We start from the raw sequence: 25,736 nt of genomic DNA on the forward strand, positions 1-25,736 counted from the left end.
CACAGCTACTCTGTGTCTTTTTATCAGAGCATTTAAACCATTCACATTTAAGGTGATAATTGATATGTACTTATTTATTGCTGTTTTTGTTTAGTGTGGTTATATTTTTCTTCCTATTTCTTCTACTAATTATAGCAGTCCTTTTAGCATATCTTGCAGAGCTGGTTTGGTATTAATATATGCCCTTAGCCTTTTTTTTTTGTCTGGAGAGCTCTTTATTTGACCTTCTATTTTGAATGATAGCCTTGCTGGATAGAGTAGTCTTGGATTCAGATCCTTGTTTTTCATGACCTTGATTACTTCATGCCACTTCCTTCTGGCCTGTAGTGTTTCTGTTGAGAAGTCAACTGAGAGCCTTATGGGATTGTCTTTGTAGGTAACCTGTTGCTTATCTCTAGCTGCCTTTAAGATTCTCTCCTTGTCTTTAATTTTTGGCATTTTAATTACTATGTGCCTTGGTGTGGGCCTGTTTGGGTTCTTTTTACTTGGGGCTCTCTGTGCTTCTTGAACTTGAATGCCTTCTTCCTTCACCAAGTTAGCAAAGTTTTCTGTCACTATTTCTTCAAATAAATTCTCTAACCCTTTCCCATTTTCTTCCTGTTCGGGGACTCCTATGATGTGAATGTTACTGCATTTCCAGTTGTCCCACAGTTCTCTTGAGCTGTCTTCCTAGTTTTTTACTTGTTTTTTCCTTTTGGTTTTCTGATTGGTTGATTTTTTTCTACCCTGTCTTCTAATTCACTGACCCGGTCCTCAGCTTCCTCTACTCTGCTGGTTAGTCCTTCCAATGTGTTCTTTATTTCTGTTATGTCATTCTTCATTTCTTCTTGGTGGTTTTTCATTTCCAATTGGTTGATTTTCAATGTTTCTATGTCTTTACTCATGGTGCTCATGTCCTTACACATGCCGTTGAGCTTCCTCAAGATCATGGCTCTGAATTCTAGCTCTGCTAACTTGCTTAACTGCGTTTCATTTATCTCATCTTCGGTAGAGGTCTCTTGCTCTTTCATTTGGGATTTGTTTCTTTGTTTCACCATTTTGGCTATCTCAGTGGGTTTTGGAGCCTGCCAAATTTTCCCTGTGGGTGTTGGTGTTCTGTTGTTTGTGGCTCCCTCTACTGGGTTTCGATGAGCCTGGGTGGGCCCACGTTAAACACCACTGTCAAGTTTTACTTTCCTGGGTAGATTTGCAAGCCCAGGAAAGGTTCGGTTATCCTCTAGCTTTTTCCTTGAGGCTAGTAGTCTCAGTTACTCAGTGCCTTGGAATGTAGCTCTGGTGTTCTGCATAAGAGGATTTCCAGAGGGTGGGACAGATGCTGGTTGTTAATGAGCCTCAATTTGCATTTCTTTGCCTCACCTGGGAAAGGCTGAATCTCCAAGGGGCGGGGGAGGGGGGCAGTCTGCTGCTTTTCCCCACAGCTCTGGGAAGGAGCACACTGGCCACCATCCTTTGTGGCCACAACTCAGCAAAAACTCTGAGTGCCCTCCAAATCCTAGGTGTTCCCACAGAGTTCCAGCCCAGTCTGCCCTCCCTCTGCAGTAGCTCCCAGGTGAGTGGCTGTGGCTATTTTAGCACTGTCCTTGCTCTCTGCACTGTGGAGTGGGTTTGGTCTTTATCCTCAAGGGCGCTGCTCACAGCTAAGACTGCTGCTGTTCGTGGGCTCCCAGCCCACCATCCTCTTGCACCTCCGCAGAGCCTACCAATGTCCCTGGTTCTATGGTCTTGTCCTGCTGCTTTACTGTGGCTTTTTTTCTGAGGATTTATCTTTATTTTAGTTGTAATTCCCATTTGGTCCAGGGAAATCATCTGTGTAGCTTCCCTTCACTCCGCCTCCATTTTCACATCCTCTACGCCTATCTTGTGCGCAGCTGGGTTGCACAGACCTCTCTGGTGCCCCCGCACTCTGCAGGTCCCGTGGGTAACTGGATTGCACAGTCCTATGGGCTGCTGGGTCACACAGGCCTCTCTGGTGCTTCAGCACCCCATAGGTCCTGCGGGTAACTAGATTGCACAGTCCCTGCTGAGTTGCCCAGGCCTCTCTGGTGCTTCAGCATCCCGAAGGTTCTGCGGGTAACTGGATCAAATACCCCCTGCTGGGCTGCACAGGCCTTGCTGATGCCCCTGCACCCTGCAGGTCCTGTGGGCAGTCAGCTGGATCGCACCAGTCCCTCTTGGGCTCCGGCTTCCCACTGGTCTTGTGGGCTGTTGGGTTGCACCCAGTTTTTTATTTTTATTTTTTTATTCAAGTATGGTTAGAATGAACTTTACTAATTTTATCCCCTAATAGTAAAATATATTTGTATCCAAAGCACAGAGAGCCAAGAGTTCCTTGGATATCAGGAGCTAAAAGGAGTGGATCTCACTATAGCCTCCAGGTAGGTGTCTCATCACCCTGACATCCCTTTCTAAGCAGGTTGTTGGAACAGAAAGATGATAGAATTTGGAGTCAATACAATGGATTTGAATCTGGGTCTGACATTTACTACTTGGGAGATCTTGTGCCTCTTATACGTACGTATAATCCCTCTGAGTTATCCTGGACAAGTTGCCTCATCACTGAAATGAAGACAGTGATATCCATCATACTTACGTGAGGACTAAATGTAACATGAGTGCTGGGCACATAGCTGGCATTCAATATATGCAAATGTCATTACTTTCTGATATGGTTACTCATTCAGAATCCATAAGGTCTTAGTAGACTTTTAAAGAATGGCCCATTGATTAAAAAAAAAAAATCAAATCCAGAAACTTGAATTATCTCCCTAATCTTTATTTATTAATTTTTTTAAGTCTCACCTGAAGATATTTTTCCATTTATTTTCAGACAGAGTGGGAGGGAGGGAGAAAGAGAGAGAGGGAGGGAGATAGAGAAATACAGTATTGATATGAGAGAGACACATTGATTGGTTGCCTCTGGCATGACCCCAACCAGGGCTGGGGACCGAACTGCAACTGAGGTACATGCCCTTGACCGGAATTAAACCTGGGACTCTGGTCCTCAGGCCAACGCTCTAACTGCTGAGCCAAAGTGGCTAAGGCCTCCCTAATCTTGAAAACAGCTTGCAAATGCATTTCATATGGAGTTTGTCTGCGTGGTGGGCTTTTGTATGTGAGATTGGGGGTGGGGAGAGAGAGGGAGTTTCCTGATTATTTTTCTTATAAATCAACAGAGATTCAATAAGCTATTTGTATGTAAGACATGCAGTATTTGGCAACTAATAAGCCTTCAGTATGAGGTGAACAGAACATATGAGACCATCAGTAGAAATTCATTAGAAAATGAATTCATGAGAAAACCCTAGTACTTTCCCATCTGGTTGAGAAGTTATTTCCTATTGCAGAGAAATGGAAAAAATAAAAAATAAAAAAGAGGGTTCCACTCTGTTGGTATGCCATTGAGCAGCGGTTCTCAACCTGTGGGTTGCAACCCCTTTGGGGGTCTAACGACCCTTTCACAGGAGTCGCCTAAGACATAACAGTAGCAAAATTACAGTTATGAAGTAGCAACAAAAATAAGTTTATGGTTGGGGGTCACCACCACATGAGGAGCTGTATTAGAGGGTCGCGGCATTAGGAAGGTTGAGAACCACTGCTTAGAGGCGTTACTAGGTTACATTAGTAGCTATAGAGTGTTTACCTGTTTAAAGCAGGCTTCCACCAGATTTGGAGGGAACATATTCCTGAAAAGAAAATAATAGTCACTTGAAAAATTTTCCCAATAATAAATTATCTCCTTAAATACTATTTTATTGTGTCTAAGGTAAAGATTGCATTGAACTAAGCAGCAAATGGAAAAAGAGAAAGATTTTGGTGGACTTATGACTTACAATGGGACATATGGTCATCCCTGCATGTGGCCCATGTAGGTCATATTTTTCAGGGCAGTCCCAAATTTAACTCACCTGTCCTCTTGTTAGACAATGGGATTCTTTGTTCAGACACTATATCATCAAAACCCTGCTCTTTGGAAGAATCAAAGTGAGAATAGAAATGCCTCTTGTCAGAAGCATTCTAGTTAGTTGCAGTATTATTCAATAATGACCATTTTGGCGCCATGTGTTTAGGGACCAAATATTCTGAGTTAAAAGTCACGGTCAGATTGTGGAAATTTGTTTTCCCAAAAGTCCTCCTAAAGGTCCCCTGGGGGATGGGACATTGACCCTGTATTACTGGAGCTTCTCAGGCTCTTCTGTTGACGAGTGGGAAGAAGGGCCACAAAATTTGACCTTGAGGCTTATGTGGCAAGATTCGTTACTTCCTCAGAGCAGTGTTTGAAAGGACAAAGAACAACACTCTAGCAGGCTAGCTGGAGAGTCTCTAACCAGATGTGTGACCTTGGCCAAGTCATGGCACCCATTTAGGTCTCAGTAGACTAATCTGTTAAAGAGGAAATTGGCTTAAACTATCATAAGAGCTCCAAGATTGAAGACTGTGGGAGAAGGAGACATAACTTGGGCAGCTGTAAAGCCCAAGACTGTAGAGCTGTAGGCTGCCAAAGTCATATTTTAAGGTAATACATTTGTGTCCCTTTCTTCCTACTGCCTAGACCATCCTGTTTCCTTTTCATTCCCATGTTCTATGGGTCTGTTTCTATAAACCTCAATAGAAATGTGAGTTCAGGAGAGTCCAGGATAAATGTTTAAGCCCAGTGATTGGGTGGGGAGAGTCTAGTCATATAGTTACCACTGGGGCAAGGATGGGCAGAACTACACATGGTACTGTGATGGATCAACCAGACAGGGAATGACAAGATCCATATTCAAACAAAAAATACAAATTATAGAGAAAGAGAATATAATAAAGCATTTCTGATTAAAACTACCTGAGGATAATAAAGTTATGAAAAAAATAGTAAAAAGTCTTATTAACGATATGAACTAAATAAAAACATAGCTATTGGGTGACAACTTGATATGAAATTTTATAGGGTAGCTTACTACCTTCAGATCATTGCAATTAATCCCCTGAAAAAAACTTTCAAGAAGAGGCTCTGTGGGGCTGGGTGAGCTTTCATACACATGGTACAAAGTCACCCATAGTAGGAACTGAGAGGTGTGGTCAAAGAGACCCTTTGTTTCCAAATCTCTCTTGATTCTACCTGCCATAGATCCAGTCATAGTGATGGCAAGTGAAATCAAGTCCCTAGGAGGAGTTTCTTTTCGATGATCAATGGGAATCCCTTTTGGGTTGGTATCTAGGTTTGGTAAACCAGTTACTTTGCAAATAGGTTGTAAGGAAGGGAGGAAAGAGCTAGGTTCGGGGACAACAGGCTGTGTGGGGCTCCACGGTGGGTGAGGGATCTAAGCAGGTGGGGAATCTAGAAGCCTATGCTGGGATATCTTCCATTCACCCTTCCAGATCCACTCTCCATGCTGCTCTGAGCTCAGGGAAGCTGACCCCTTGGACTGTAGCACGTGGATTCTCTTACCTTCTGGCTTCCTGTTGGGTTTGTCAGTGGAATGCACAAAGTAGCAAAGAGGGAAGTGGATGTCCATATTCTCCTAGCTCTCTCTTTGACAGATTGGGCAGCATCTCCCTCCCTCCGAACTGGAGCTCTAGCCCCTCTCCTGAGGGCCTTTTCAAAACCAAGGCCACAGCTCTTCCCGAGTTTCAGTAACAGCTCATGCCTTTATCCTTCAGAGTTCGGGGTGGTAATAAAAGAGTTTCCTATTGCTGTTAGTCTCCTGTTGCCTCACCATCCCTTGTAGGTTCCCTTACCCTGCTTGTACCTTTGCCAGCCCTTTTCAATGATCCCTTTGAAAGTGTAATATGCTTCTTGCCAGGACCTGACTGATACAAGAGTAGAGAGAGCGAGCAGGAAGGTTCCAGAGTCAAACTTTGGTTTATGTTATAGTTTTGTGTAAGACAACCTCTATCATCAAGTCTGTTTCAAGACTAGGTAAGACTTAGTTGTAATCAGTGTATGGCTTGTGTATAAAACAATGCTAAAGAAGCCATCCTTTAGCCTTTTATTACTGATCTGGCAACTCCTTTCTTCATAAAGAGTCCCTCCCACCCCCCAAAAGACCTTGAAACAGGTTTGACTAGATGATCTCTGAAGTCCCCTTTGGAAAGAAATTGTGTGTAATGAATGATTATACAGATCACAAGTTCTAAATTAGAAGAGTCCAATAAACAGGCTACACTTGAATAAAAACTAGTCTTGAAAAGCAAAACTTGAGAAAAGTAAGTTAAGAATTATTAATGTTCCAAGGTGAGCCACACAGTTGAGAGGAAAACTGAGTGATAAGATTCCAAATCCTAAGAGCAGGGCTCTCAAAATCCATCTATGTCCACTCCTTGCTCTTCTTACCTCCTTCACATAAGATCAAATATGGATCCTTAATTTAATTTCTGTCAGAAAGAAGTAAAGATGTGGCCTTCATTTCAAGCCCAGCAAGGCTGGTTCGGTTGGATACCACTTTCAGAGTTTGATTAGCTGCCTCAGATAAGAGGGCTTGGGTACCTGATCAAGTCCAGGAAGGCGTCTGCGGCTGTCACTTGCATAATTTTGCCTTCTCTGTGCATGTTTTCCTTTGTGCCCTTCCCGGGATGGATGATGATGACGATGATGATGCCAATCACCACGGCAATGATGGTGGTCGTCATGTAATAGACTACAGCTCGCATGCCCATCTTCCCCGACGCCTTCCTGTCTAGGGCCGCCATTCCTGGTGAAGGCAAACAGAGGAGATCGTCAGGAAGTCAGTCCCGGGCATTCTCCAGTGGAAGATGGTGGGAACAATATTTCCTTCCCTGCCCTCATCCCACCCGGCAATGGGATTTCACACATGTTATAAGAACTTGGCACCAAATTGAATCAGGGCATCACAAAAGGTGAAGGGAAACAGCCATTGATGGCTAAGCATCACACTGTGTCCACAAACACACCGTCACCTCTTTTCTGCCTCAAGAGTTGATTTCATGTGTCTCTCTAAATGATTTGATTTTTCAAATTCTTTCCTAGGTTACTACTAGTTGGGGAAGCTATGAGTGGGAATGGTAGTATGTTTTAAGTGTGCATATGTGTGTGTGTCCGTGGATGAAGAGATAGACAATTAAAAATTTTTTTCTAATGTTTTGGCAAGTGCAAAACAGTTTAGTAACTTCTTATAAAGTCAAATACACACTTACCATCAACTCAGCTCTCCCACTCTTTGGTATTTACCTAAGAGTAATAAAAACGTATGCTCACCTAAAAACCTCTGTGCAAATATTTTTAGCAGCTATGCATAATGACCAAAAACTAGACACAGCCCAAATGGCCACCAAGTGGTGAACAGACAGACACACTGTGTATCTGTCCTCTGGGATACTATGCAGCAATAAAAGAAACAAACTACTGTTACGCAGCAAGTTAGATGAATCTTGAAAGGATTGTGAAAGTCCCTAATTCAAAAGGGGATTTACTAACTTCATTCATATAATACTCAGGAAAAGACAAAAATGTAGGGACAGAAAACAGATTGGTGGTTGTCAAAGTCTAAGGGTAAAGGGAGGACAGACAACCAAGGGACACTAGGAAACTGCAATGGAAATTATCTATATCTTAATTGTGGGGGTGGCTATAAGATTATGCCTAAAAAGGGTAAATTTTACTCTAAATCATCCCTCAATAAACCTTTTAAAAACCAAAAACCAAAAACCAAACAAACAACAAAAAATCTCTGGCAGGATCATCTAAGCATATCTCAAATCCAAGCACTGTGGTGACTCTCATAGATTAACTGCCATTAAATTTTTAAAAAAGAATTATGATTTTATAAATGTACTTGGGGAGTCTTTTTTTTTGATGTTTGTATATAAAATTTAAGTGATTATTCCCATACTATACTAAATGATCTTCAATTTGTTTTTATTTATTTATTTTTTAATCCTCACCCGAGAATATTTTTCTATTTATCTTCAGATAGAGTGGGAGGGAGAGAGAGAGAGAGAAAGGGAAAGAGAGAGAAATATCGATGTGAGAGGGACACATTGACTGGTCGCCTCCCGCATGACACTGACCAGGGCCAGGGACCAAACTGCAACTGAGGTACGTGCCCTTGATTGGAATCGAACCCGTGATTCTTTGGTCCTTGGGCTGATGCTTTAACCGCTGAGCCAAACTGGCCAGGGCTTCCATTTGTTTTCAAAGTACAATTGGGTTATAAGGCCAAAGTTCTCAAATAGCTTCTCTGCTGTTTTATTTCATCTCATTTAATCCAAACTTTTTATAAAGAATTATTTGAGTGGGGTTCTTCTCATTTTTGTATCCTGCCTTCCATCACCTTGTTCCAATGACATCACCTCATCTCATGTAATGGAGCACCTCATCTTATACTCAACATTCTCCTTCTGACTTTCAGGACATGTTACAGTTTACCTCAGGAAGATGCTCTTTTAGGAGGCACAACTTCGAAGGTTCCTCTAACTGCTCTAGCGAAGGGAACCGTCTCCATGCCTCTCGGGATGGGAAAAAAGCAAATCTCAAAAGATAAGATAATGAGCTCTTCTGTTGCATTAGCTACTTTCTTTTCTTTTCTTTTTTGTTCTGTCCAGTGATTTTATTTATTTAATTAAATTTTTATTGTTAAAGGTATTATAGCTGCACCCCTTAGTCCCCCATTGACCCCTCCTCCCCGCTCCCACCCCCTCCTGCTTTCCCCAACCCGATGTCTGTGTCCATCGGTTGTGCATATATGCAGATAATCAGCTATTTTCTTCCTTCCTTCCTCCTCCTCCCACTGAAATAGTAAAATCCAATTATAGTTCATGGTACTATTTTCTTTCACTATTTTAAACATTCTATTTCTAGAAATGTATTAAAAGGTTATACTGTAATTCAATGATCAGTATCAGATTCTAATAGTGGTTTAACATTTAGGTAGTGACCCTGTTCATACAAAAATATTGAGAGTAAGGTAAAGTATTAAAAAAATAGCGCTCATGATTGCCAGATAACTGGCTGGATTTGCCCCCAAATCTTAATATGATGGTAATGAGCTTATATGGGAATGGAAGCTATGATCTTCAATTTATAATTTCATTTGTGTTTTAATTATATCATCTATAATTTTCACAGTAAGCACTCACTTGGTACCTGCTACGTTCTTATTTTTAACCACAACTTGTAAGGCAGATTAAAAGACAAGTATCTCTAAGGCTTATCACCAAGTACAATGGAGTGGGAACTTGAACCCAGATCTTAAGTGACTAAGTTTAGCATACTTTTTGTTCCTGAAAAAAACATTTGCAGCTCCCACAAACCAGGAGGCCAATTCTGGCTTTAATGCATGAACTTGGCTTCTTAAAACCCAGGGTTAAGCCCTGGCCGGTTTGGTTCAGCGGGTGGCAGCCACTCGATGTGTCCCTTTCACATCGATGTTTCTCTCTCTCTCTCTCTTCCTCTTTCTCCCTCCCACTCTATCTGAACAAAAAATGGGGGGAAAAATGTCCTCGGGTGAAGATTAAAAAAACCCAAAAACCCAGGGTTAAGTATCCATTTATTGGGATGGCACTTCTTCAACCCTTCGCCATGTAAAATGAGCTTGGTGAAGGCAGGATGGGGTGGAAGTGGGCAGGAGGGGGTCAGAGGGGGACATCTGTAATACTTTCAACAATAAAAAAAAAAGCTAGTCCTTTTCCAGAGTGTCCCATCCCCCATTTTCATTCTTAGGTCTGAATCACATCTCAAAAATATCTTGAACCAAAGTGGCAAAAAAAAGGGAGGTGGCCTAGGTCTCCCTCCCTCTCTCCCCCCACCAAGGGCGAAGGAGTGAGAGAAGTTATCCCAGAATCCACAGCCACCGGGTGATCAAGGAAACGAAATTTGCAGATGTTTTGTTTGTTTAATTTTTAAAATGCAAACCAACATGAAAGCATTTTCTCCCCACTTTCTAGTTCTAAAATAGCTGAAGACAACTATAGAGGCATTTTTTTCCCCTAAGCAGTGACCCCCGAAAGAGATTCAATAGTCAATAGCCTCCTCAACCTCTGCCTATTGGCTTTTCCCTTTGAAAGAGAATAAAGCAATCGCTGCTATTGTTTCAGCCAAGGAAGGGGTGTGCATGTGTGATTTCTTCACTGACCAATTCTCTATGTAGCTCCTTCCCCTAACAGGGGTCTGGTGTCCCCCACAGAGCTGCAGGTCCACCTCTGTCCCTGGTACTCCAGCATCTTCCTCCTCCCTCCTTCCAACTCTGATCACTCCCCCTTTCCCTGAGACAGGCTTGTCAAACTAAAGGAACCACCAGAAACAAGGCCAACACCGTCATCAGGGCAACAGCAGGACAGACATGGATACACCCCAGGCCTGAAAGAGAATGGCCTTAATAGTAGAAGAACCAGGAAAATGGAGGAAGAGCTCTGGAAGACAACCGCAAATGAGCAGGGTCATTTCTCCCCTCCCCACACACTGAGCACCTCCCTTCCCCAGCCTCATGAAATCTGAGGCAAAGCTCTGCACCAGAGACCACACATGGATGTCAGAGTGTCTGGGACAAGGACAGTGCTAAATTACTTTTTACAAAAGGGAACTTTCACAGGAAGTGCGCTAAATGCTTGGAAAGGGGAAAGTTTGCCTTGAGCCTTGTCACTTATAAATATGTGGAAGAGCACCAGGGTGAGGGGGAGAAAGGAGATTAGGGGCCATGTAGGTAGTAATAGGAGTGTGTTAAATAACTATCATTCCTCTAAGTGCATATTGAGAAACACATCTCAGACCAAGTCATAAAGATAATGATCTTCACTGGGCTCCTTTTCTTCATTTGATGTGAGCTCAGCTAAACCAGCCATGTTTAAGACATTTTAACATCTTTATCATGAAAACAATCTGCCATTTTGAAACCCAAAGAAATACCATCTTGTGCAACTGCTATGAGTGGTGTGATTAGTCTTCCAATTACAGTGACATGTTTGTATGTTCATATGTTTTGTATGAGTTGACTTTTATGCTGGTCCACTAACTCACCAAATTCTACCTCCAATCAATGAAACATATTCATCCAATTTCATGACAACTCTATGTTGTATATTGGTGATACCATTTTATTTTATTTTATTTATTTATTAACAATTTTTTCCCCCTTTATTGATTTTAGAGAGTGAGGAAATGAGAAAGAGAGAGATAGAAACATCAATGAGAGAGAACATCGATTGGCTGCCTCCTGCATGCCCCACACTGGGGATCAGGCCAACAACCTGGGCATGTGTCCTGACTGGGAATTGAACCAGCGACCTTTTGGTGCATGGATCGACACTCAACCACTGAGCCACACTGGCCGGACAGTGATACCATTTTATTTTTTTATTTTATTATTATTATTTTTTAATCCTCACCCGAGGACATTTTTTTTTGTTTGTTTTTTGTTCAGGTAGAGCGGGAGGGAGAGAGAGAGAGAAACATCGATGTGAAAGGGAAACATCGAGTGGCTGCCACCCGCACGACCGACCAGGGCCGGGGACAAACTGCAACCGAGGTACGTGCCCTTAGCGGGAACCGAACCCGGGCCTCTCAGGACTGCAGGCCGACGCTCTAACCGCTGAGCCAAACCGGCCAGGGCAGTGATACCATTTTAAAGATGAAGATACAAGAGGCCAGAGAAGTTAAGTTTAACTTGCCCAGTGTTGCACAGCTAGTAAACAGTGGTGGCAGGACTTGAACTCACACTCTCAAGTGCCCTTTCTACTATACCTCTCTATCTATTTTTCCCCCCCAGGGGAGAGCATGAACGCAGTTCCCACTACCACAAATTATGTAGTCGAGTTTCCCACATTTGGGGAAATCGCAGGGGTCAGCAATCAGAGTGCAATGGATAAGCCTCGCTCTGGGAGAACCACCTCCATGATCACGGTATCTCCCCTGCCAGGTAAGTACGGACCTCTCTTTTTATGGACGAGCAAGAAGTCACCTACATTTAATTTGCTTGTTTTCCATGCTAGATTTCTTTAAAAAAAAGTTTTTTGTTAATTTTCATCTGAAGACATTCCTCCATCGATTCCCAGATAGAGTGGAAAGGAGGAAGGGAGGGAGGGGGGAGGGAAGGGGAGAGAGAGAGAGAGAGAGAGAGCGATATCGAGAGAGAGAGAGAGAGAGAGAGAGAGAGAGAAGCATCAATGTGAGAGAGACACATCAATTGGCTGCTTACTGCATGACCCTGACCAGGGCTGGGGAATTGAACCTGCAACCCAGGTACGTGCCCTTGACTGGGAATCAAACCTGAGACCCCTCGGTCTGCAGGCCGATGCTCCAACTGCTGAGCCAAACCGGTCAGGGCCATGCTAGCTTTCTTAACTCTCTTGCATTTGAGTTCAATGTTGAGGTGAGCCAGCTGGCTGGAGGAAGCTTCCATGGAGGAGGTAACCATGGAAAATGCTGAGCTTTTTCTGGTCACAAGATGGGCCAGCTAGAGAGCTGATCAATCAGATCAAATTCCTCATGATTCCTAGGAAAACAACCTGCAGCATGGAGTGTGGAGGGCCGTGAATGCTGACTTTGGGTGCATGAATCCTATTTTCCTTTCTAAAAGTCAGTCCAGCAATAATCAGTCATCAATCAATCAATCAATCAATCAACCAGTCATTTCCGCGGATCTCTTCCATGTTCACCAATGAGTTAGGCATCTAAAGGAGATTGAACAAGATGTTTTCCAGAGTATAAGAGATTAAGACTTCGCTTCAAGTATCTGGGTATTTTAGGCAGCAGTCACTTTGAAAAGAGAGGAATGGAAGAGTTTCTTGATGCAAATGGGTAAATGCATTTACCTCTTTATTTGCGAAGACAATCTTTTGGCAATCTGTTTAGCACAACAAGTATACTCCCAATTCATGTTTTTTTTGGGGGGGGAGTGAGGGTGGGGAAGGAGTGTTTCATAAATATATATGTGGAACTCTGTAAGTCAATATGTATTTTTTTAAAATATGTTTTTATTGCCTTTTTTAGAGAGATAGGAAGGGAGAGAGAGATAGAAACATTGAAGTGAGAGAGAAACATCGATCGACTGCCTCCTGCACGCCCCCTACTGGGGGTCGAGCCCACTGTGCCCTGATCAGGAAGCAAACTGGGACCTCTCAGTCCATGGGACGACGCTCAATCCACTGAGCCACACTGCTGGGCTGTAAGTTTGTATTTTAAGTCAGATTTCTTTTGGCATAATATTTCCTATGGCTTCTTGGATAAGTGAAATATGTATTCAGCCATGTATTAAAGAATAACACATAAATAATGTGAAATTCCCAAGACTATTATTTGCATACATTTTATTCTTCCTCTGCTGAAAACCTATGTCCGACACATTCATGTGTCTCACTGCATCTCCTCCAATACTTCCTGTCTCTGAAACAAGAAATCTAACAAAGAAGCTGTCTGTTACGAATTGTCTCTCTACTCATCCTCAGTGTTCCACTGCTGGTGGGGCCACTGGATCAGGCCCAGAAAGAGTGGCGGTGGGGGAGGGGGTGGGGGTGGGGGAGGGGGTGGCAACCGCTGGTTTGAGACTGTTGTTCTGTTTCAGTTTTCACTGTATTTAGACATACTCCTTCTCTCAATGGGCTTCTCAAACACTCATCTAACGAAAGCCCCCTGTTCTCGACGCTCCTAGCATCTCAAGATGGGGAAACTTACAACAAGGAAATCAAGGATGAGTTCTAACATGTACCGACTTCATTTGAATATAAGGTGGTGGCTTCTTTTTAAATACCGAAGTTGAATTCTAAAAATGCAATATGCTTCATAGTTACAGATTGAAAACTGGGGTCTGGTGCCCTGGGGCAGCTGCCCAGTGCTGGAGCTGGTGCCCACTGGGCCCCGCAGGAAGGAGAATGACCCAGAAGAACCCAGGCTCAGAGGATAGGCACAGTGAGGGGTGGGGGAGCACACACCAATCACATGGAGTCTCGTCTATAGCTCTACTGCATTCTTCTCTCTAAAATGTCTCCTTCTGGACTAGATTGTAAAGACAACAATAGTAAAGTTCTGTGATGCTGTGGGTTGTAGAACAGAGGCAAACCTTTAAAATTTAGGTTAGAAATTGCTGGGAATAAGTGATTGTATCTCATCTCAATTTTGAATCACAATTAATTAGCAAGTTAGAGCCTCTGAACTTAACCTTTGCCTTTTAGGCAATATTGCAAACTGCTTATGGCCAACCTCAGGCATTTTTAGAAGCACATTCTGTTTTTGTTTTTTGTTTTAAATTATGTCACAGAGATTAAGAGGTTAGACTACTTGGATCCTGCTTCTGGTTCTGGTCCTGTGTGACCTCTGTAAACCTCAGTTTTCTCATCTGAAGAATGGGAATAATGAAAGCCCCCGCAGAGCGTTTTCATTGGCAATACAGGGACTTCCGAACAGAAAGCACTCAGCACAGTGTTCGGCACACAGGAAGCACTCAACAAATGTTAGCTGTTGTTATTAATTAAACTGATAAATAATCACTCTGTCTGGTTTGGCTCAGTGGTTAGAGTGTTGACCTGCAGACCAAAGAGTCTTGGGCCTGATTCCGGTCAAGGGCATGTACCTTGGTTGTGGTTCGGTCCCCAGCTCTGGTCGGGGTTGTGTGGGAGGCAACCAACCGATGTTTTTTTCTTTCTCTCTCTTTCTCTCGCTCCTTCCCACTCTATCTGAAGATAAATGGAAAAAGATCCTCGCATGAGGATTAAAATAATAATGATAATAAACAAGCTATTTGACCTCTATAAGCCTCCATTCCTCCAGACAAGAAGCTAGTAATACCTACATTGTAAGCTTAGGGAGAACGTACATGAATCTGTACAAAGTAGGCCCTTGATAAGTGCTAGGTATGACTGTTACATGTGTTTCTTTACTAGAATTTGAGCACCAAGAGAGCAGAACCAGTGCTTTGACGGCCTAGCACAGTGCCTGCATGGGAAGTCACCCCCAAATTATTTGTTGCTAGTCATTCTTATCACTGTTATTGTTGTGCTGGGTAGAGGCCACACACTTAAAAAGAAAACAAACCCACAAACATTTAGATTAGGTTATTGTATGAATTACAATTTCTAAAGATTTTTTTATCCTCACCCGAGGACATTTTTCCATTTTTTGTTCAGGTAGAGTGGGAGGGAGAGAGAGGAACAGAGAGAGAGAGAGAAACATCAATGTGAAAGAGACACATCGAGTGGCTGCCACCCGCACAACCCAACCAGGGCCGGGGACAAATTGCAACCGAGGTACACGCCCTTAGCGGGAACCGAACCCAGGACTCTGGTCTGCGGGCCGACGCTCTAACCGCTGAACCAAACCGGCCAGGGCTCTAAAGATTTTTTTAATAAAAATACTCTGAAATTCCAAATCACCAATCTTGGTTGCTCTTCCCCAGAGTAATCCAATTAATTCAGTCTTGAAGAGTGAGGCCCATCTTGAGGAGGAAATGACCCAGCATTGCTGGAAGGTTTTTTTGCAGAGCTGGGGGGCCATTCCCAGCAGGTGTCTGCAGGCTGGACCGGAGGGCAGGGGCTGCCATACCTCTGCTCCCACCACCGGAAGCATCCCTCCCTCTCTCCCTGCTTTCTCCCTCTCCCACCCCTGTATTATTTTCCCACCATGATTCACTCTTGCAGATGAGCCTGTATGAGTAATTTCTATAGTACTATCAGTCCACATCTTAACAGAAGAACGAGTGAACAAATAAAAAGGTAAACACAGAGAAAGGAGTGGAGGGGAGGGGCGGGATCTACCAAGGTCTTGTGATACAGGTCATGAAGTCAATTTAGTGGCTCACGACTAATATGCTTATCCATTAATGAAAGAGAATAGAATAGAAACTATTGAGTGTATCATCTGTGGTAAAGGTAAATATTATTTTGTGGAACTTTTTTTTAGCTGTGTGTGTATGTAGGAGCATGGCCAGGTCACAATGTAAAATACATTTATATTTTCTTTGTGGGTTCTGGTAAACAAACAAACAAAAGTTTGCAACACTGATATATACCCCATCCAGTAGAAGCTTTAGAAAAGAAACCAAGAGCTGTGGTCTTTCTAATATCTCTTCCTATGACCCTTAAAACTTGTCAACAAAAGTCTGTCTTTTCATGCTAGTGTTCACCAGTAAAAAGAAGGGGGAGAGGTAAGGGAAACCTTCCCTTTGAGAGGTGGTTAAATAAAAACATCAGTGGAGCAGACAGTAGTATTCATGGCAGACAAAGTCACATAAGTCACCTTTTATCCTCAGTCTGGTAGGACTAAGCAGACGATCCTTTCCCTGCCTATGGTCGTCCTTTGAACATGAACTTTCGTGCGGGGAGGCAGAGGGGACCCTGAAGTTCACCTCCAACTGCCGGTAGCTCTAATGACAGAGCGGCGAGTGCTCTTCTCCCAGGTCACCACTGCTGGGGTCCTCCGAGTGGCCGAGCTTTGCCTTTCTCTGCACTGGTCTAGCCATCCCTCGGACTTCCTTGCGGCCTGCCACAGCCCTGGGCCAGAAATGCTCTGCCAGAGAGCCCACCACAGGGACCTCCTCTTCCTCTCAGCAAGGGCTCGGGAAGCCCTCGGAAGGGCCAGCTCCGAGCTTCCCTTCTCCCAGGCCCACAGCTGCGCGCCCGCTGGTGCGCGCAGATGCCCATTCGCCCCGCGCAGGAGCCCGCCCTTCGCTCACGGTATTGGAATGCGCCGCACAATATGCTTTTCTGAAGAGGAACCAGGGAGTCATTCATCTTCTTTATGTGTGCTCAGCAGAGCAAGGAGAGGCGAGCGGACCCAGGAGGAGTGGGGAGCTGTGATTAGTAACAGCTGACAGCCTCAGACCAGACCCTTTCTTTGGTTATCTCATTGTACCAGCCGCACACAAAGGGATCACTGTCCTCTGGCCAACATTGCGCAACTCAGGACCACAGGAAGCAGCAGCTAGGAGTGCGGCGTGGGCAGTGGGGGCGAGGCGCGGGCGGGACCAGCTCTCACTCACACCTGTGAAGCCTGCTCCGAACGAGACCTGTCATGTGGAAAGACACACCAACGTGCGGTGGGCCACCAACCAGCACCCGCCAGGAGCAGTGGCATCTATGGGGACAGTCAGGTGACTTCATTCACAGGAGGAAGAGCGAGCGCAGAGCAGCAAATTGCTTTGACTCAATGGGAGGAAGTTCTTTAGGGGCCAGGGCTCCAACCCCCCCTGCCTTTCCCCCCAAAGAGGTGTGATTTACAACCAACCACTGGATGGGTAGTTTGCAATTTCCCAAAGAGCCCTTTTTACTTTGCATTGTGTTCCTTGCTGTGTAAAAGACCTTTGTGTTCTGGGTCTTGAGCAACGTTCTTGGGGTGAAGATGATGAAGACAGCACGTTTCCTAGTGGCAGAGTGGGACCAAATCCCACCACTGGGCCAGACTTGTTCAACGTTCATCAAAAGGCGTCTCAAGTGGACTGAGGGTCTGTCCCTCATAGAGGAAAAGGAACTGAAAGCCTCATAAAACCGAAAGCAACACAGGGACATCGAAAACCAACGCGGCCTGGTTTTCTGATGCGGAATGGTGGAAGCAGTTCGACTCCAGGCTGGGAAACGAGGCTGGGAAGCAGCAGAGAGTCCTGGGCAGAGGAGGCACACACTGTGTGACGGTCTACCTCCATGCCCCGGTTCCTCGCCATCAAAAGATTCTGGAAGCGGAACCCAACCGGACAACTCCGAAACGAACGGAGGTTAACACTGCTGCTTGTTTTTAAAAGATATATTTCTCATGTAAAGAGAAACAATTGAGAATAAAATGCGTTTCCCTCAGCAATTTTCCAAATTAAAGCCAGAATGCGCAATCTTAAATACTATATACAAGAAGAAATTTTTAAAAATTTAAGTCCAGCCTGGTCAGTGTGGCTCGGTGGTTGAACATCAACCCATACACCAAGAGGTCACTGGTTCGATTCCTGGTCAGGGCACATGCCCAGGTTGTGGGCCCGATCCCCAGTGGAGGTCATGTCGGAGGTGGCCAATCGATGTTCTCCCTCATCGATGTTTCTCTCTCTCTCTCTCCCTTCCTCTCTCTCTGTAATATCAATAAAGAAGAAAAACTAAAAAAAAAAAAAAAAAAATTTTAAGTCCATGTTTTGGCCAGTTAAGAAAGTATGCAAAATTAAGTCTCTGGAGAAGGGTTGGGGCTGAAGGAAGAGGAAAGAAGACTGTGGCATGAGCGAGCTGAATGAATTACAGATAGGACAAGAGCGGAAAGAGAAAGAAAAAGAAAGGGAGACTACAGAGCAGCGAAGTGTGGAATGAAGAGAAAGTTCAGCAGGTACTTTATCTCCGTCAGCATATTTCTTGGTCTATGGCCAACCCCCCCCCCTTCAGTTCTGATTAGTTTTCTCAGCATTTAAAAGTTCATCAGTTGTTCTTATCTAATCTATAAAGGAATAGTCGCGCCCGTGGAGAGGGAGATTACGAGCCCGGCTACCTGACCCAAACAATAAAGCAGTATCACTTCACCGAGTGGAAAAGACCGTGCTGAGCTCTGGGGCTGGTCGGCTCCCCTCGTCTCTGCCTTCCTGGGGGTGAGAGGTCTCTCGCTGCGACAGGAAAAGCTGCATTTTGGCCCCGACAATAGAATTGGGCTACTCCTGATATATTCCACCAGCGGTGTCGCAGCACACACAGCTCCTTTCCCTGGACAGAAAGGGGCTGTTTCCGCGCATTCTCCTTTGGTTTGGTAACCTTTGTGTACATAGTTTCGAGGTGAGCCTCAGGTTCCTATCTGGATGTGTTTTTTCAAGGGGTGTGTAGGAATTCCTCAAAATGCTCCCAAGAAAATGAGGGGCAGCCCCTTACCTGAAACTTCGCTTACCCTGACTATTCTGCAGGGATCTGGGAGGGTGTCAAAGAAAGCGTGTGGAAATGGCATTCGGCTGATTTGAGGCGGGAGTAGCATGGATTGGATTGGTAAAATTATTCGTTTTTTTGTATATATTTTTTTTCTTTATTGATTTTTAGAGAGAGAGGAAGGGAGAGGGAGAGAGAGATAGAAACATCGATGAGAGAGAACATCGACTGGCCACCTCCTGCATGCCCCCCTCTGGGGATCGGGCCTGCAACCTGGGCATGTGCCCTGACCTGGAATCAAACTGGCGACCTCTTGGTGCATGGGTATCCAATGCTCAACCAGTGAGCCACAGCAGCCGGGCAGTAAAATTATTCTTTAACTTGGAATTTATAAAGAGGGTGGGTAACGACACAACCCTCAGTGTTTGAACAAAACACAACTGGTAGGTGGGTACATTTGAGTAATATCTGGTAACACTAAATGATGAGAGAGAGGGAGAGAGGGAGAGAGAGAGAGAGAGGACCTTGTTGCTATAAAGGAATAGGGGTTACAAGATTTACAAACAAGGTAAAGGAAAGCAGGTACAAGACACTGATTTCGGGTGAATGATTCCAAGGGCTATGACGCCTCCAAAACAAATAGTGGAAAGAGGCGGTGAATGGAACTGGTTTTACAAACCTAAGGCTGCCTTTGGGGATATTGATTTTAAGTTGGTTATTAAGAAACAAGATTCAGAAAGAACCCTGGGCCCTGCCCTCTTTCCTGCTTGAGAGATTCAGATGGATATACCTGCTCCAGAAAAGAAATCTGAACATATTTGCTTTAGCGTAACTTGAATTCAGTATGGTAGAGAGGTCAACAGGGGCCTATTAGCTAGACACCCCTGTGTTTAATCGTTTCTGAGTCGCCCAGCAGGAATTTTCCTGCCTTGCATGCTCTGCTCCTCAACTCCCTGTAAATCGCCCGTCTCACTTCCGAAATCCAATACCCATCCCCCGCTTCCTCCTTTGTCCAAAATGTCTTATATCCCAAATGTTGCCTCATTGTCTGGCATTTTCATGCTTATGTAAATTCCCCATGCATGTTATTAAAATTGGACTTTCTCCTGTTAATCTGTCTCTGTTCATTTGATTACTAGCCCAGCTAGAATTTAGCAGGTAGAAGGAAAAATATTTTTTATTATTCTTTCTTTTTTTCTTGGCCCCCACAGTGGTAAAGTAGTGAAGTTATAGTAAAGATTACTTGCTTCTTTTAAGAGTGGCCATAATAACTGCTTCTATAATTAATTTTTTTTTTACTTATTCACGCATCATTTGACTTTTATTAAGGAACTTCTCAAAGCTCTGGCCAAATCATGACCATAGGGCCCCTGTGTTTTAGTAAATAAGTAAGACTGAGAAATATCTTAGTGTGAAACAGCCCTGAACAAATAAAATCGCATGAAATTACACAACAGAGTATTTGGAATGAAACTGGGAAGAAAGTAGGGAAATTTGTTTGTTTCCCAAACTTGAAATTGTTAGGAAATGGTTGCAATAACCTCTATAATTTGCTTGGTTTGAATCCTGGATCCCTCATGTATTAGCTTGGACTGGTCAAGATAGGTAATCTCTTGGTGTCTCAGTAAATGAGGGATAATAACAGTATTTACTTTATAGAGTTGTTCTGAGGATTAAATGAGTTCAACATATGATCCTCAGAACACTATCTGGCACATACAAATTAGCCATGATGTGGTGATGTTTCCATTAAAAACTATTTTTAGCTCTGAAGGGCTCCTAGGAACACCCCTGTAAAACGTGAGAACTCGGTAAGTAAAATTGGACCTTGCACTGCCAGGCACCTCCCTGCAAGGTCTGGGCTAACAGCGGCCAATTCCCATCTACAGATTCGGAAACAGGACGCTTACATCACTCACCTAGGATCACACAGCTAGTCACCGGCACTGCTGGCATCTGAGCTCAAGTCTTTCCACCTCCAGAACCCACTATGAAATCCTACACCTACCACCATGGAGAGTCTTTGTAAATTGTCTTCTTTGCACCGGACTTGTATTAGTTGTTGATTTGCATTTGATTCACCTAGGGGGGAATTCTCACAAAAATCTGTTAAGTTCATATTTGAAAGGAGGCCGTATATCAGTAAAAAAGGATGGTGCCTGTGTTGAAAAGTCAAGCGGTGATGATGAGGGTCTACTGTCAAAGCAACGGGCAGCCTGCACTCGAGTTAGTCTGACATCTCACTGAACTGGAGAGTCGTGATATGCAAGCTTTATTCAGAAGCTGATACACTAATTGATAACCTAACAAATAACGAAAACTCAGCAATGGATAATTACACATTGGGAGGCCTTGGGCAATTCCTAGAACTCCCAGTTCTCTCGGGGAAGCTGCAGCATCCCTCTCCACATTCCCTTCGGAGTGTCAGTTCTCAGCTCTCTCTCAGCCCATCCATGATCTTCTCAAGGCTAGCTATTCACTGTTGGGCAGCTTTAATGAAAAAACAAAGAAACAGCCCTGGCCGGTTTGGCTCAGCAGTTAGAGCATCGGCCTGCGGTCCAGAGAGACCCGGGTTCGCTTCCTGCTAAGGGCACGTACCTCGGTTGCAGTTTGTCCCCAGCCCTGGTGGGTCGTGCGGGTGGCAGCCACTCGATGTGTCCCTTTCACGTCGATGTTTCTCTCTCTCTCTCTCTCTCCCTCCCACTCTACCTGGACAAAAAATGGAAAAATGTCCTCGGGTGAGGATTTAAAAACAAACAACCAACCAACCAAAGAAACAAACAAACAAACAAAACGATGCTTAGAATCAACCAAAATCTAGTTCCTTGTACCCTTTCCTCCCTGAGATCGATTTTTGCTTCTGGAGGAACAGAGAGTAAGTCTGGTCCACATTTTCCAGAAGGACTTTGGTCTTCTTTTCTCCAGACTAAACACACATAACTTCTCCAACTGTTCCTCATGTATCATTATTTCCAGATGTTCACCAACCTGTAATGCCTCCCATGGCCTCCCAGTGCCCCGTGCTGGGGTCTACACGGTCCTTCCCGGCTCCATCTCCTCCCCTCCCTCCCCTCCCGGGCAGTCCAGACTACTCAGCGCTCCCGAGACGGGCCTGGACTTTTCCTGTCTCTGCATCTTCGCTTTCAAGGCTTCCTCTGCCTTCATCCTCATTTCCTGTGGAAACCCTCCCACTCATCCAGCCTCTGCATTCCCACAGCACTGCCTTTGTGCTTCTTGGCTTCCCGGGCGGCTTTGTTTTAGTCCTGTGTGTACCTGTCAGGCTCTCTATTTAAATTTCCAACTCCTTGAGGCTACAGACCAGCAGTCTCTTCCTATCTTTCTTCTCCACGACGGTTAGCACGGGGCCAGGAGTCCAATAAATGTGTCTTGGATAGGATTCAACACCCTCTTAGCAGCTACTCGACTTTGTCAGAGTTGCTCTTGAATGTTCTCGGAACTAAACAAATTACTCCTGATGCAGCGAGAGTAGTGCAGAGCACAGTGAAGTATTAATTCTACCGAGGCAGCACACAACTATTTTCATTCTTTTGAGCCACCACATCCCACTGTTAGTTCATACTGAGCTTTTAGTCACCGGCAGTGCTGCCAAGCTCAGTCACTCCCCATCCTGCAATTGCGCAATTTCCTTTTGAGCCTAAAAGCAGAAATGTACATTTATTCCCCGCTCAATTTCGCCTTGTTGGTTTCCGTCCAGCATTGCAGCCTACTGAAGTCATTTTCAATCACGATCATAGGCATATGTGGTAGAAACGGTTTTGTGTGTGTTTGGGGGGGCCTTATGTCATCTGAAAACACAATGTATGTGTATTCTAGGTCTTTAAGTTGTTGATCAAAACATGGAACAGGACAAGGTTTTAAAGAAACACACCAGGTACTTTACCAGGTATCTTTCCAGGTTGACAGGGAGCCTTAAATACTCAGTAGGTCCAAGCGCTCAGCCTGTTGAAAATCTATTTCACTGTTTTATTAGGTTCTATTTTATTGTCAAAGATATTACAGAAGACTCAAACATTTTCAGAATAATGAAAACAAACTATCAGAAATTCTACAGCAAAATGTTATTATAGGAAGTGAGTATTTTTAAAATACAAAGGGATTCCTTGTAGTGCATGGTCTCAGAACCCACCTGCATCTACTCAGCCCTCATCCTTCAGGATGATGAGGTGAGGGTCAGGGAGAATAAGATCCATGCCCTCATTAAAGTAGTTGATGTAAATGTGGAGTCTTTCTGGCCAGGCTTGTTTGCAAAGGCTCTGGCCAATGTCAACATCGGGAGCCTAGTCTGCAATGTAGGGGCAGGTGGACCTGCCCCAGCAGGAGGTCCTGCCCCCTCCACCCCTGCTGCTCCAGCTGTGGAGGAGAAAGTAGAAGCAAAGAAAGAAGAATCTGAGGAGTCTGATGATAACATGGACTTTGGTCTTTTTGACTAAACTTCTTTTGTAACACATTTAATAAAAAGCTGAACTCTAAAACAAAAAGTAATGCTTTAATTCATCTTTACTTTACTCCTTCCACAATAACATATTAGCTTGTGATTTTCCAGATTCTAGTTCTTCGATTATAAATATACATGATGGTCTCTACTTATTTCTGTATGCCCAGTGGCTATCATAGTAGAGATACAATAGAGACTTGGTGAATGAAGGATGATGACAAAGTCTGCAAATTCATAGTTGAGACTAATTAAGCAACTGTAGCCAACCCACAAACCCATGGGTTATTTATGTAACATCTACCATAACAAGAGATTATCACACTGATTAGTGCTGGGATGCAAATATACAAACAGTAATTCCTACTCTCAAACATTCTTTTGTTGAGTAGACAAGTCATATTCTCATCAAATAACCAAATGTCCAACCATACGTGACATAAGTTAAGTGCACAAGTGTGAGAAAATTGTGGATCATATGTAGCTTATGTGGAGAATAGACTTTTTATCATAGGCATAAATTAAGGCCACAGATACACTTTAGCATTATAGACTGATCCAGGACAAATCTAGAGGCCACACCACATTAGGGATTGCATGGCCTTACAGAGAGGGGGGGTTAGTGACAAAGAGATCTGAGTGTGAATTCAGGCTCAGCCCCTTGCTAGCAGGAAGACTTCGGGAAGTTTTCTCATTTGTAAAACAGAGATGACGATGTTGCCGAAGGGATAACAAGTACATATGTTCAACAACCAGCATGTCTTTTATTCTTAACAACTGCTAGCAATGATCATGCAGGTAAAATAAAAAATGTCACCCATCAAAGAATAAATCTGCAATCAAGAGGATCATTTTACTACTTCAGGGTAGAAGAGAGTAAACACAATCTGAATGGCAATACCAATGTTCTCATACATTTATAGCTGATTATTGAGAATTACCATGTGCCAGGCTCTGTCCCAGACTCAGTGAATCATGTGGCATTGTTTCTAATTTGCACACATATGACTACTATGGAACCTTGATTGTAGAGAACATGATCCCACAGGGGACCTGCAAACACCCTTGGAAACCAAGTCTGTTATCAAAAAGCCAAAATTAAATGCCTAACACTGGGGCTTAGTCATGGCTGAGGACCTCCAGGTTTGGAGAGTGAGGCCAAGAAATCAAGAGGTGCAGTGATGTACAGAATGACACCAGTAGTTAGTGGCGAGGCTTGGGCAGAATGAAAGCCTTTGGCAAAGCAGTTTCAAGCTTTGCTTTAGCACACCAACGCAAAACTGGTTCGGTTTACAAGTGAAGTTTGCCCAATCTTGGAAGGTCACGAGCTTTCTTGGGAAGTAGGTATTTTACTCTAACATAGAAAAATAGAGTGACTTCAGTTGTTTATTCAGGGTCATCCCCAAGCAGGCTTCTTGTCTAGAAACACTGACAAGCTGCAGCGAGCATGACTTAGGAAGTAGCAAGTTGGCTGGAAGAAGGAGAAGAAATAAGCAACACGAGCTCTGAAACAAGCTACCAATTAGCAACAAAGCCAAGGCTTGGTCAGGGAGAATGCCATCAGATGATTTGGGCCAACACTGAGAAAATGATCCTCTCTAGGTGGACCCCAGATGCACAAGCAGGAAAAGGCCAAGCACCTGATACTCTCCAGCAAGGACGCCAAAGGCCTTTGAACTTGATGTTTACAGAACTGAGGCGGAATGTGAGCGGCCGTCATCACTAACATTAGTGCAGCGCCTACAGTCCACACAACCACGCCCACAGCCATGATTTCCACAAAGCCCACTCTGGGGTCCCCCACTTGGTATGAATGACAAGTGTTCTATCACTGTCACTACTATTATTTCCACTCCACAATGAACATTGAATGCCAAAATGACTTTCCATAAAGCTAACCAGTGCTGTGACCGGCAGAGAAATGACTCAGGTAGCTCCAAAGTTGGTGTTCTTAAGACCCAAGCAGGGATTACCACAAGTAAATGCAGTGGGGTGAGCCTCTGCTGCTTTGATCGTATGCTCTGCACCACTCGGCTGGCCCCTCTTCAACTTTTCAGATGTAAGTACCTCGTCTCTCTGCAGAGGAGGGGGAGATCCAGGGCCTGGCGTCTGTGGGTTTAACAGCTCCGTGACTTCCTTCCTCAGCACCCAGCACAGCTGCCTGGGGGGGCTCCATACTGCAGGAATTAATAACCTCAACTAGACAAAAGCTGCTGTGCATGACCCAGAGCACACATGCAGTGAGGGAATGAAGCATGAAAACATATGGCAGATGCTGTCAGGACTATTTACTGCCTACCCAGGGAACGCACAGAGCGGTGCAAGGTTAGACAGGGAAAATAAAGGAAGTGGGGCAGTCCGTGCCCCTGAGAAGTGTATCCACGTCTTCCGGAGGCCACAGCCCGTGTAAATGCCTCAGGGATGCTTGTGGCGTCACTCTCAAATGAGTAGAAATGTCAAGTATTTCAAGTAGGGAGATAAACGATGTAAGGAACTGAGATGAATGAAGTAACCGTTCACAGGGAATCGGTATGCAGGCTAC

General features: G+C 44.2%; 2 protein-coding genes and 1 non-coding gene across 3 annotated transcripts in view; 1 reads left to right on the forward strand and 2 right to left on the reverse strand.

The window, feature by feature from the left end:
- Positions 1-25,736, reverse strand: part of SLC1A3 (solute carrier family 1 member 3) — an 87,928-nt gene that overhangs the window by 17,328 nt on the left and 44,864 nt on the right. The window contains exons 4-5 of the mRNA XM_036280547.1: positions 6,470-6,674; positions 3,641-3,683 (exon numbers count right to left, since the gene is read on the reverse strand). Coding sequence (XP_036136440.1) covers positions 3,641-3,683; positions 6,470-6,674 — 248 coding nt within the window. The remainder of the gene's footprint in view (positions 1-3,640; positions 3,684-6,469; positions 6,675-25,736) is intronic.
- On the reverse strand, positions 11,701-11,860 carry LOC118643040. The gene has a single exon (XR_004961928.1). It is a non-coding gene; the product is annotated as a U1 spliceosomal RNA (small nuclear RNA).
- Positions 22,872-23,192, forward strand: LOC118641474 (60S acidic ribosomal protein P1-like). Its single transcript, XM_036278767.1, has 2 exons — positions 22,872-22,931; positions 23,013-23,192. The coding sequence occupies exons 1-2, from the start codon at positions 22,872-22,874 to the stop codon at positions 23,190-23,192; spliced, it is 240 nt and encodes a 79-aa protein (XP_036134660.1).

This window comes from Molossus molossus, unplaced genomic scaffold, assembly GCF_014108415.1.
Source record: "Molossus molossus isolate mMolMol1 unplaced genomic scaffold, mMolMol1.p scaffold_m16_p_3, whole genome shotgun sequence".
NCBI classification, from domain to species: Eukaryota; Metazoa; Chordata; class Mammalia; order Chiroptera; family Molossidae; genus Molossus; species Molossus molossus.

Coding starts and splice junctions, on each gene's coding strand:
- LOC118641474 (XM_036278767.1), top strand. CDS start 22,872: ATGGTCTCAGAACCCACCTGCATCTACTCAGCCCTCATCCTTCAGGAT. Junction 22,932..23,012: donor TTCAGGATGATGAGGTGAGG/GTCAGGGAGAAT, acceptor TTGTTTGCAAAG/GCTCTGGCCAATGTCAACAT.